Genomic DNA, 12,919 nt, shown 5'->3' with positions numbered 1-12,919 from the left:
TTGATTCATATTCATCACTGACTAATTCATCACTGGCTAATGTTCTGTGTTACTTTGAGGACCGATGCAACAGTAATAGCCAGTGTAACAAAAAAGACAATAAATCTACCACCATCACCATCATCCATGAGGTATGAGCACTTGAAATACCCTAGTCAGTTAGCAAAGAATCAGTTTTTCGAAAGTGATGGGCAGACAGAACCACTTCTGGAGTGGCCATTTTCTTATGTCTAGAGAACACTGCATGTTGTCAAGTTTTCTGGGGAGGGAGGGATTGAGGCAGGGTGAGCGAGGGAGCCTGTGTGTATCACAGCTGAGGTCTCAACTCAGCTAATATTAAATCTTGTGAAGAATAAACAGAAACGGTTTGCTCATTAGCTGGGCTTAGAGAGGTGTCACCCACATGTTTAAAGTGCTAATTATTAGTGATTTTTAATGCAGCTAATTTAGCAATGGTGTTACAATTTTCTGCTCTTCAAAAGTAGCCCATTAGCCAGGCCTTTATATCTAATATTGACTTTGGAGAGTTAATATTGAAATTGGCGCAATTAGAGTTCATGTGGAAGCCTGAGAGAGAGAAAGACGAAGATCGGGGTAGAAATGGGCAGGGAGAAGGACAGGGGCAGGGAGGGGTACAGCAGTCCGTGAGCATCGTCAGTGTGGAGGGCGCCGTTGCTCCGAAGCTGTGTCCTGGGCACTGGAGACACAGAGGTGGGCACCCGGCCCCGCATCCGGAGGGATCCAGGGGTGGCAGTGGAGATGGCACAAGAGCGAGGGGCCTGCCCTGTGACATGCAGAGGAGGAACCAACTCAGCCTGTGCAGGGGAGGAGGCACCGGGGGTGGGGGTGGGGGGACGCCGGGAGGAGATACACAGCTCACCGTGGCGCAGGGGGGGTGAATGGACATTGTGGGGAGTGATGAACAGGTGTGTGTCGGGCTTTGCTTCTCCCTGGTGTAATGACTGCTGCATCACGTCTGCTGCATCACGATGCATGAGACCAAGAGGGTTTGCTTGGAAAGGCTTCGTATTTAAAAGAGGAGCCCGTGTCTTTGCTTTTCCCCTTCTCCCTTTCTCCACTGAAGTCGGGTTGGCTGAGGCTTGTGAATGCCCTTGTCTTGGAAGTGCCAGGGAGGAGGAGAGCTCCGCCACAGGGAGGGAGGACGCTGCTGGGGCAGGTTCCACATTGGCAGGTGTCCCTGGTGAGGGACTGAGGCTGCGGGGAGCACTGTGGGCAGGTGGATCCCCAGGTGGGGGACAGACAGGCCGGTGCATCCGCACCCCGAGCTGTGTGTTCTCACAGGGCTGCCCAGTCTCTTTCTCTGACACATTTATTCCTTCCTGTCAGCGCGCATGTCCTGCCTCAGTGGCAGTTGTTTTAACTAGAGCTCCAAGGAACCTGTGTGTGGCTGCTGGAGGAGCTTTGCAGCAGCCAGTTGCTCAACTGCTCATTAGCATCTCTGAAGAGGGGACAAGACACTCACCTCCACCTCTGGGTGCTGGTGGTTCTCTCTCTCTCTCTTTTTTTTTTATTTTAAAGATTTTATTTATTTGTTCATGAGACACACACACACACACACACACACACACACACAGAGAGGCAGAGACATAGGAGGAGGGAGAAGCAGGCTCCATGCAGGGAGCCCGACGTGGGACTCGATCCGGGGTCTCCAGGATCGCACCTGGGCTGAAGGCAGGCGCTCAACCGCTGAGCCACCTGGGCGTCCCTGTGTATCTCTCTCAACAGCTCGTCCTCTCTTGCTCTGACCCATTTCCTCTCATTCTTGCCACTTCTCTCTCCTTCTCTTGTGTTATAGGAAAGAGGTGAAAGGACAGTGGGGGGATGAAGGTCATCGCCTCTCCCCAGCGTGACTTCTTCCCGTCCCCAGCTGCACGACAGTGTCTTCCCCCAGGGCCTTGCCCATTGAGTCCCTGCACAGAAGGGACCACGTCCTTATGTCCTTAAGGGTCTTTCCTTTATGATTCAGGTCCACATGGCACCTCCATGGGGTCTTCCTCAGGCTGGCAGCTCCCAGCAGGTGCCTCACAGACAAGCATTCTTCTGGCTTCTCTTGGAACTTCAGGAGAAGATAAAAAGACGAAGTTCCAGTGCCCCCCGCCCCCATATTCCAGCCGCCACCTCAGCAAGGGCCACATGTCTCATCCTCCCCCAGCTCCTTGCACAGTGGAATGTGACGTGGGGTTTGCAGTCAGAGCCTGCTGGTTCCAGCTCTGTTCTGGAACCACAGCCCTCCTCTCAGATTCCCGCAGCTCTGGCCTGTGCTGTGGGGCAGTCCCAGCTCCCTGAGCTTCTGAAGGTACCCGCAGGCACATCTTTACTGATGCCTTCCCAGGAGCCCGCCCTCGGGAGGTATCGGGTTCAGAGTGGGATCGCAGAGCCCATCTACCACCTCCGTGCCCCCCTTTCCATCATTCGCTAACCCTGCTTTTCTGTTCAGCCAGTATGCTCTCTCCATCTCTGGCCCGTGACCTGCTTGCCCCTTCCTCTCTGTCTTGGCTGGTGCCACTTGCCACCAGGACACTGATCTGTGGCCCGTACTCAAACCCTGGTTCAAAGACCACCTTCCGGGGGATCTGTCCCTATAAGTCGCCTCCTACTCACACCACTCTAACTCTCTGTCTTCTTAGGACCCACATGTTTCAGTCCAGTATCTCTGGAGTCTCTTTTGTATGACAGGCACTGTGCTAAGTGCTGGGGGTAGGGCCAAGGGTAAGACATGGCCCCTACCCTCAGGGCCTTGGAATCCGTTAATGGTGAGTAGAATGAAAATATAGGAATGACTTCGAAGAGATGATGAAGTACGAGGCACAGTCAGGGATGACTCCACTTGACAAGAAGATTATGGAAACTGCACAGAAGAAGTGATGGATTCGAGAGAAATTGAAGAGGTGGAGTTAGCAGAACCAAGCGAGTGAACTGATATTTGGAATGTAGGAGTGGGAGGGGTCTAGGTGGGTCTAGGCTCTGTTTGGGTTTGTTAGCGGGTGATGGCACCAAAAACCAGGATATGGGGGATAAAGGACAGCCAGGCTGGGGGCGGGGGGAGGGTCTTCATCAGAACCTCAGAATTGTAAATTGTTTTTCATACCAAGTCTGGCAACCTCTTGGTGTCACGGGAAATGGGCACTGGGTATTTTACTGGGCTGAAGACTCTCAGAGGGCAGAAACTGGGTCTTCCCTCCAAGGGAGAGAATTGCCTGAGATGAGCACTGTGATCTCATTAGATGTGGAGCTCCTAGGTAGGGGCACCTCTCCTTCCTCTGTTTCTCATCCAGTGTTGCCCAGCGTTCAGGGCTGGGAGTGGAGAGTGCAGGTGCGATGAAGAGTCATAAACCGACCGACTCCTTGTCCTCCAGGGCCATCTCAGAGATGGTGTCTTGATCTGTAAATGCATCTGAGTCCTATATGACTCTGAGAGCAGTTAGAGAAGGTGGGGCTCTGAGGGTTGGGGTAGTGAGGAAGATTCGTTGTGAAATTAAAATATCTGGTACATGAGAGAATGGTTTAAGCCACCAAAATTCTGAGCGGTTTGGACAGATGTTGTTCACAACTACTCCTACCGCCATAAAATAAGACATGGTCCAGTCTCAGTGCCCTGGCGGGGGAAACTTCTCTATCTCTCTGATAGCCTTTTCACTCCAGAGCCGAATCTGGGTGACAGGTTCTAGGGTAGTGGCTGACTTTTTGGAATTATTGGGCGGTGGTGAGGGGTCTTCCCATGGTGGATGTGGGAGGGGTGACGGGCAGCACTAGATCAGATTTTAGAGGCTCTACTTAGACTAGACTAAAGGATGTTTTTACCTATCTTTGTCTCTGAGGCAACTCTGGAATAGAAAGACCTACTTTAGTGTGTAGATCTTCCTTAAATGCATCGTGTATATGAGTCACTGGGGTTTCTTGTTAAAATGCAGGTTCTGATTCAGCAGGTCTGGGATGAGGCCTAGATTTGGCATCTCTAGCAAGGTCCTAGCTGGTCAGGTGATACTTGTTACTTTGAGTAGCGAGGCTTTAGGGCTGACCTTTCCTTTGAGCTCCCTTGCACTCTGTTCAGGTGATGTCCTATCTCGGATAACAGCTCACTGTCCTATCTGTATAGCTGCCTATCTCTGCCTGCAAGCCCCCTGGAGAGTGGGGTCTGCTGCTTATTTGTCTAAGTACTGCCATGCCTCACATAAGGCATAGCACATAATAGGTGCTCACCGAAGAACTGATGAAAGAATGACTCTGAAAGAGGAAACAGTCCTAATTATGCCCAAACTAAGGCTCCACCTCATGAGCTCTTCGAATTCTCAACTGTAAACTAAACATCTTCTGTGCACCAGTCCGTTGGTGACTCAGGGCCACTTTGATCAGGGCCTCCATGCCGGACACATAGGGATGGAGTGGAAAGAGGAGGCCGAGGCCTGCCTGAGCATTGGTGAAGCAGGGTCAGGCCCACTTGAGGCAATGAGATAATAATAAAATACTTACAGTGAGTGCACATTAAGGGAGTGTGGCCTAGAACGAAAAGGGAATAAAGAGCAATGTATGGGTTAGGTACCCTAGCACCTTGCACCTCCAAATGCTCAACACTTAGCTGCTTGTGTCTTCACTTGTTGAGATCAGCATCGTTTCCTGGATGAGGCTAGAATGGAGCCCAATGCATGCAGTGGCCCTGGGGTACTCACTGCCTTCCCGGAGTCATGAAGCAACCGATAGAGGGCCTTTGACCCAAGGGCCAGCCCTGCTGTTGCCACGTGGGGCCCTGCAGAGGCTGGGAGCCAGAGTGGTGGAGGTGGGCGCTTTCCCGCATGGGGAAGGCTGACTAGGAAAAGTGAAGGGGAACAGGCAGCAGCAATGGAAGCATAACACCGTTTGGAGCAAGGAGGAGGCAAAAGTGGGGCTTCGAGAAGTTCCATGCTGGAGATCCTGGGGAGATGGCGGTGGTAATTTTTACTTCCCTAATAGATGTGGAGCATTTCAACTTTGCTAATTAACCGAACAGCAGGCTTGTAATTCTGACAGCAGCAGGACACAAATGGGGTGGGATTAGTGCTGAATGAATGCCAGCGAAGCATGCCTTTGTCCTTAAGAGAAAGCACCGAACTCACGTTGGGTCAGGTCCATGAGGGTGCCCTCTGGTTCTTTTTTTCCTACAGTAACTCCAAAGGCACCAGGGCTTTAATTTCTTCTCAGGATTTCTTGAGAGCTAGCAAGGGGCCTGCTGTTTCAACAGGCACTTCTTTGAAAGGGGGAAGCTGATCTGTGGTTGGTCTAGAGTCTGTAGGGTAATAGTGCTATTATCAAATATACCTTGTATCAGAGATAGGAATTGCAGGTCAGGTCGGCCTGCCTCCTCCGAGGTGTGTATGCCTTACAGAAGTTCTCCCATCACTAGCCTTCCATTCTGGTACCTTGGGATGTCCGCACAATGGAGTGAAGTGTCTTGGGCATCCCAGTTCCTGAGCTGATTTCTGGAAAAGAACACCCTGGGAGGCCAGCGAAGAGCTGTTTTATCTTCCCAAAGCACACTGAACCTTGTTAGGGAGTTCGTTTCTAGGACTTTCTCTCAAAGCATATTGATCTGATAATCCAAGGATCTGAAAGGCCAATAAATATGAAGAAAAGGTTTAAAAAAGTCTCAGACTCTCAGAGCTGAGCGGGACCCTGTAGATCATCTATGCAGATCACCAGCACCTGGTGTGACAGATGAGGCCGCTGACCTCGCGCATGTCACTTGAGAAAGGGTTACCATTTCATTCATTTCTTTATCCTTTCATCAAATATTTATTGAACATTTTCTATGAGTCTGCCCAGACATGTACCTGATAGTGAAAACATGTTGCTATTTCATTGGTCCTGTTTGAATTCGTGTTCGATGGACTTCCCCTTTATTCTAGAGCCAGCTTCACAAGGGCCTGGGGGAATTGATACATAGGACCTTCAGCCAGAGCAAATAGGTTTTCTACTCAAGGTCGCCAACTTCTGAGCTGCTGGGCTAATTAGTTTAGCTCTACTTGGCTTTACATAACGCATACATTGTTGAAAAGTTGTTTGTAATTCAATTTTTGGCAAATGAAAAAATAACTCAAACCATTAAGGCAACTTTTATTTAAAGAGACCCTGGAGCAAATCCTTTTATAATGTGAAAAATCTTGTTGTTGTTGGAAACGATTATCCCCAAGTTAAGGATTTTGTAAATCTAGATACTTTAGGTTTTCTTATGGTAGACTCACAACCTGGGAGGTAGTTCAGCTGTGCTCTCCCCTAGACCGGGGAATACTCTGGCCTGGGAAGAGGAAGCCCTTGGGATCTTGGACCAGCCCAACCCAAGATACTGACATTTACTCCAGCCAATTGCCAATGGTTGCAAGCTGCCGGGACAAGCCACTGCCTTTTTCTCAGGCCCTGGAGTCTGGAGGGGAGAAGAAACAGGTGGGGCATGATGAGTGGACTGTGAGGGATGGAATTCAGAGCACCCTCTTGCTCTCCTTCCGTGAGTGCAAGCAATGAGGGGGTAGGTGAGGGAACCTTTTGCTTCCATTATAGCAACTTCCGAGGTCTTCCTTAATGTCTGGGGACTTCATGGAATTAAAGCCATCTTGCATACTTTAAAGGAAGTAGGGGAGAGGAAGAGCAGTAGGAAAAATAGGACAGGGGTTTTGGAGAGAAGGTTGTGTGGATTCTTGTCATACAGTAAAATCTCATTCATTTGGGCCTTGATCTTTTTTTTTTTTTAAGATTTTATTTATTTATTCATGAGAGACACACACAGAGAGAGAGGCAGAGACACAGGCAGAGCGAGAGAAGCAGGCTTCATGCAGCGATCCTGATGTGGGACATGATCCCAGGTCTCCAGGATCACGCCCTGGGCTGAAGGCAGGCGCTCAACCGCTGAGCCACCCAGGAATCCCAAGCCTTGATCTTTTTGGATTTATAAATAATCTGGAAGTAGATGGGACTGAACTTGAACCTTTCTTATAAATTTTTTCCTATAGCAATTACTAGTGTATGTAGTGGTATAGAGGGGAATGTCTTAAAACTGATGTACACATATATTTCATATATGACAACAGAGGCATCATTCTACACAAACAATTCACGCATCAGCTAGAGATGATCCTTGTCTGCTTGGTGCAGCCACATAGGACTCTTCCCTGCCAAGGAAACTGAAACATCTTATTTCATGAAGCTGAAAAAAAAAAAAAACCTATATATTTGTAAATTCTATAATAATTTACATTGATCCTAACTGGTTTCTACTAGTGAGATTTAAGTTTTCCTGTGTTGGGACACAAAGAGTGTAAAGATCTGTACAAAACAATGCTTATAGAGTTGTTTTTTCTTAATTTTTTTTGTCATATTTTTTTCATTCTCAGAGTGAGCCTTGGAGGGGGTTCTTCTGGCATTGGGTGCTGTGGGCCAGCTTGTAAAGAGAAGCAAATGATGAATAAAAAGGCTCAGTGTATTTATGTAGTGAAAAATGGAGAAGGAATAGATGAAATGGTCAGAGATACTTTGGAAATTTGTTTGGGGTCAGGACATAACCCCTGACCATGGCAACTGGAGACACATCTTTCCTCCTCTTTGGTGGAGCATGCAACTGGTTCATTTCCCTTCCCTAAGCCAGTGATTCTAATCTTGGGCTGTTACCAGAATTCCCAGGTGAGTCTCTTGAAGCAGTAAGGGTTTAGAAGTTAAGAAAGCCCTGCGTGGGACCATCCTTCCCAGTACGTTTCTCTGCAGATTGTCAAACTGGGACTGTGAGGTAGTAAGCCAAGTGGGGAAAGGCACTAGGACGGTTGCCTGTGGTCTCTGGTTCTGTTTCACTGAGCTGACACAGAACCTCCTCTCCTCTGGGATCCTTGTGTGTGATAGCCTCGTGCTGATGTACAGCAGAGATTCCAGTTATAGCTCACAGAGTGTGGGCTGGCTCTCCCTGAGGGTCCTTGTAGGGTGCTTGGGTTAAATGTAAGGGCGCAGTGGGACGACCCGGGATTTTATATGTGTGTGTGTGGTGGTTGGGGGGGGGGGGGGGCTTCTCTTCCCACGTGCCTTGAACTCACCAGGTTGGGTTGTCCTTTGAGGTTATTGTTTCTCGTGGCACATCATTATTTTCCATTCTATGTGAGCCACAGGCCTCTGCCTCCAACCCCCTAACAGGAAGTCCGCTGGACCCCAGAGGGGACTTTGAAGCTGAGGAGCAAAATTTAGGCAGAGAATGAATTGCTGAAGAAGGGAGTGCATTTCCTTCCCAGGAGACTGATGTCTCCACACCTCCTGTGTGTTGTGGACTGGTGAGGGTGACATTGAGGGGGAGGAGGAAGAAGGGTATTGCATTCAACTTTGCTTCCCACTTGGGGATATTGTGATTTGCTTGTATAATTTGTATAGTGAAAACTAAGAGTCACTGTGCCAGGTAGAGGAAAGGCAAACACAATTATTTAGGGCATTGTGGTCCATCTTGATATTAATTATCCTGTTCCATTGGTATTCACTGAGTGCTTACCGTGTACCAGACACCATGCTAGGCAAAGAGGTACAAAAGTGGCTTTTAAAAAGCCCCATCGTCAAGTTGCAGGGCTGTGGTTGTTGCCTGCGAGGCACGGAGCTTTGTATATGTGGTGGGGGCAACCTGGACCGTCCTCTCCCTGGAAGGGACACCTCTGTGGCCTGGCATCATGTGGAAGTGTCTTATCTGTTGTGGACCTTCTCCTGTCCCACTGGGCTGGGCTGTAGCACCTGAACAAGGCACAACTTTCTGGCGTGTGATGGGGTTGGGCCGCTGAGGGAGGGACCCAGGGATTCATCCGTCTGACCTCTTTCATCCTGATTCCTTCTGTTTTGTCATCCCACAGGGTCTTTTCGGAATGATGGTTTGAAAGCTTCTGATGTCCTTCCTATCCTAAAGGAAAAAGTGGCCTTCGTGTCTGGTGAGTGTCTGTGGAACTTTGGTCTGAAAGGGACCTGGAAGGGTGTATACGCACATGCGTGTAAGCAATCACTTCTTGGTGTGTGAGAGAGAAGTTGGTGGGGGGTGGGTGGCATTTGGAGTGGATGGCTGCATCCTTGCTCCAGGGACAGTCAGAAAGAGGAGGGAGAGCCTGGATCCCAGCTGGGTGCTCTGGGAGACGTTCACAACCATAAACCTGACCTCACCTCACCCTCCCAGGCCTATCAGGTCCCTCATGGGCCTCTATGGGAGGTGCTCCAGCTGGAGGAGTCTGTTTACCTCACACATTCCCAGAGGTTTTATTTGGGTTCATCTCTGAGCCGATCATGGGTAGGAGATTAAGATGTTTTCTAGCTCCTCTTTATCTTTCCTTCTTGGCAAAGGGAACTCAGTTGAGTGTTTGTATTCATTCATTTATTTTTCTGAATCATGACTTGCAAATATTTATTTCCGACTTTCTTCTCCAACTCATCTGTGCACCTGGATCTTTTGATGTCTGATTCAGGGGTCAGCGAACTATAGCCTGTGAGCCAGCCACCTGTTTCTATAAGTAAAATCTTATTGGAACACAGCCACGTGCATGTGTTTAGGTAGTATTAGTTTCCTATTGCTGCTGTAACAAGTTACCATAAATTTGGTAGCATACAGTAATAGAAATGTATTCTCTCATCGTTCGGGAGGCTGGAAATTCAAAATCCAATTTGCTGGTCTGAAACCAAGGTGTCAGCAGGTCTGTGCTACTTCCAGAGGCTCTTTTTTTTTTTTAAAGTATTTATTTATTTATTTATTCATGAGAGACACAGAGAGAGAGAGAGAGAGAGAGAGAGAGGCAGAGACACAGGCAGAGAGAGGAGAAGCAGGCTCCATGCAGGGAGCCCGACGTAGGACTCGATCCCAGGACCCCAGGGTCACGCCCTGGGCTGAAGGCAGATGCTCAACCGCTGAGCCACCCGGGCGTCCCAACTTCCAGAGGCTCTTAAGAGAGAGCTTGCCTCTTGCCTCTTGCCTCTTGCCTCATCCAGCTTCCCGTGACTGCCAGCATTCCGGGGTTTGCAGCCATGTCACTCCCATCTCTGCCTCTGTGGTCACATTGCCTTTTCCTCTTCTGTCTGTATCAGATCTCCCTCTGCCTCCCTTGAAGGAAGATACCTATAACTGCTTGCTCACATAACCTAGGATAATCTTCCCATCTCAGGAGCCTCGACGTAGTCACATCTGTTGAGTCTTTTTTTCTAAATAAGCTAACATTTACAGGTTGCAGGGATTAGGGCCTGATATTTTGGGGGGCTGCTGTTCAGCCTGCTACGGGCGGTGTCAGTGGCTACTTGCTAACTACAACAGCAGAGCCGAGTAGTTTCATCAGAGCCCAGATGGCCATGAGTTTAAATTATTTACTATCTGGACCTTTCAGTTTGGTGGCCTGTGATATAATTGAAGGCGAGCTACCGGGGCGCCAGCGTCACCCTGGGCTCCATCGCAGGCCTCCATTATAGACTCTCCAGCAGGGGCTGGCCTGATGGCAATGCCCCACCAAGGAGCACATTGAAAGAAACACACCCCAGTGCTCGTGCCTTGTGGACTGGGCCTTTGTTTCTGGATAATCCTGATTGTCTACAAGGAGTGGTGATAGAGTCAAAGGGAAAGAGCAAATACAGCCCGCAGTATATGGCTTCATTCCTCAGGTGCTGCTTGGCCTGGCTGATGGGCAACAGAGAAAATGGAGAGAAGAAAGAGAGAGAGAGGAGGGGCTTGGGGGGAGGAAAGACCAAGCAGCAGGGGCCTCCTGCCTACTGAGAGGAAGGTGAGACACTGATGATTCAGAGTGTGGAGATTGTTGTTATTGTTACTATTATTTGTAGCAGCAGCAGCAGCAGCAGCAGTAGTGATACCTGTGCTTTACTGTTGTGGCCGCGAGATGACACTGAGAAGCTGCCTTTCCCCGTTAGTGTCAGGTGCTTACACATCTTAGCAGGTAGTGAAGCCGTCACTGAACGTGTTGCAACACAGGCTGAACCGCCCCTTGGTGGGACCCTGGGCAGTGATTTCAGGGTGGGTAGAAGTGTAGTGAGACAACCTGAAAAGCCTTTGTACGCCTGGATCGGAGTGCTTGCTGGACATGTGGGAGGACCCTGCGTGGAAGTCCGGGGGGGCCGCTGGGCAGCGCTAAGCCGCTGCCTTCCAGGACGCGGCCCACAGGCCCCTACTGCTGACTCTCTGCTCCCGAGTAGAGCCCCATCACTTCGTTTCTTCTTCTTCCTCCTGGTGGCCCTGAGCCTCATTTAACCTGATGTCCTTCTGTCCCCTGGGTATCCTGCTAATCCTCGCATTTCTCTTGTGCCCAAACAAGCACTACCTGCAGTGCTCTATCCATACCTTCTGCCAGCTTGAGCCTCTCCTCTCCTTCTCAAGCCAGTTCCTACTTTGCCTCCTCCAGGAGGCCTTTCTGGCTTGAATGCAGAGCCTCTGAACACCATCCTGTCCTGCGTCAATGTAGGACATAGGAGTGCAGATACAGTACATTCTGACATGGGAACCCTTGTTTGATTGTTCATGCCTTGTTTTTTTCTTTTTTTAAAAAGATTTTATTTATTTATTCATCAGAAACAGAGAGAGAGAGAGGCAGAGACACAGGCAGAGGGAGAAGCAGACTCCATGCAGGGAGCCCGACACGTGGGACTCTATCCCGATCCCCTGGCCTCCAGGATCACACACTGGGCGAAGGTGGTGCTAAACTGCTGAGCCACCTGGGCTGCCCCCAAGCCTTGTCTTTTCTCATGTAAATTAAGCTGGACCCCTGAGGCGGGGGCCCAGCCAGCCCAACTCTAGAGAGTTGTCCTAAGGGAGCGCACAGGAGCAAGGAGCCGTCCAGCACGAGGCAGGTAGAAGTCTGCCAGGGCAGGAGCAAGGGGGCTGGGGGTGTGCATTCACACCCTTGTACTGATGTGGGCTGAGCAGTCTTATTCATCTGTGCATGGTGCCAGGAGCTTTTGGACTTAGGGAACATTGTCTTTCCATGCTGGCGACGGATGCTGAGGATGCTAGGGAGACAGCTGGCTGCATCTAAAAAAAAATAATAATAATAATAATAATAAAACAATAACAGAAACAGGAAACAAACCAGTAAAGCCTCTTATATCCTGAGCTTTTAAAAGAAAAGAAACACAAGAATAAAACAAAACAAAACAAAACAACCCAGAATTAAATAATGCAGTGTAGCAATCGCATTTCTTTCTGAGCAGGAAGGTGGCAAGTGGAGAAGCAAAGCGTTGGCTGTGCCTGCCCTCCTCTGCCAGTGCCCCCAGCGTGGCCAGGGAAAAGGAGCCTGTGCTGCCATGGGAACGCACATTTGGAATAATCCAGCACAGCCCTACAGCTTCTGCATGTGGGTGTGTGCACGTGAGTGTGACAGGATCTGTGGCTGTGCCTCAGGGAGCCTCTGTCTTTCCAGCCCGGCCGTCCTGCTCTGCATTCAAGACCTGGGCATTCCCCCCCTTTGCCCCCTCTGGCTTCTTCTGAGCGCATGCGTGCCCCCCCCACCCCTGAACAGCACCCATTTGTGCCTTTTATCCAGTCTGCTTGTACAGAGCTCATCTCACCTCTGTGACCTTTCTGTGCACTCACACCCTCCTTTTGGCCACCCCTGATGTCCCTCTCTGCCTCCTTATCTCCCACCAACGTTATCTGTGCGGCTGCTGTGCCACAATCTTATGGGCAGAGCAGAGACCTGGACCCAGGTCTCTCAAAGTGTGTTCCATAGAACAGCAGTCCCACAAGATGAGCCTCAAAAAAAGAAAAAGGGGTTGTATACTCCTAAGTGTGGGAATGCATATCATAGCTGCCTCCTGGAGGTTTGCCATGTTCATGAAAGCACATGTCTATTAAACACATGAAACCATCTCCCGAACTACAGAGTAACCTTATTCCCTTGGGGGAAAAAAAAATCATATATATCCATCGACATCTTGC

General features: G+C 49.6%; 1 protein-coding gene across 24 annotated transcripts in view; it reads left to right on the top strand.

Annotated features, from left to right (window-relative positions):
• The window catches only part of KALRN (kalirin RhoGEF kinase), a 657,335-nt gene that overhangs the window by 182,663 nt on the left and 461,753 nt on the right, over positions 1 to 12,919 (top strand). For all 24 annotated transcript variants that reach the window (XM_072811625.1, XM_072811621.1, XM_072811628.1 and 21 more), the window contains exon 2: positions 8,859 to 8,933. In XM_072811625.1, the coding sequence (XP_072667726.1) occupies positions 8,859 to 8,933 (75 nt within the window). The remainder of the gene's footprint in view (positions 1 to 8,858; positions 8,934 to 12,919) is intronic.

The sequence above is a fragment of the Canis lupus genome, chromosome 35, assembly GCF_048164855.1.
Source record: "Canis lupus baileyi chromosome 35, mCanLup2.hap1, whole genome shotgun sequence".
NCBI lineage: Eukaryota > Metazoa > Chordata > Mammalia > Carnivora > Canidae > Canis > Canis lupus.
This window is presented reverse-complemented; position numbering and strand designations above follow the sequence as displayed.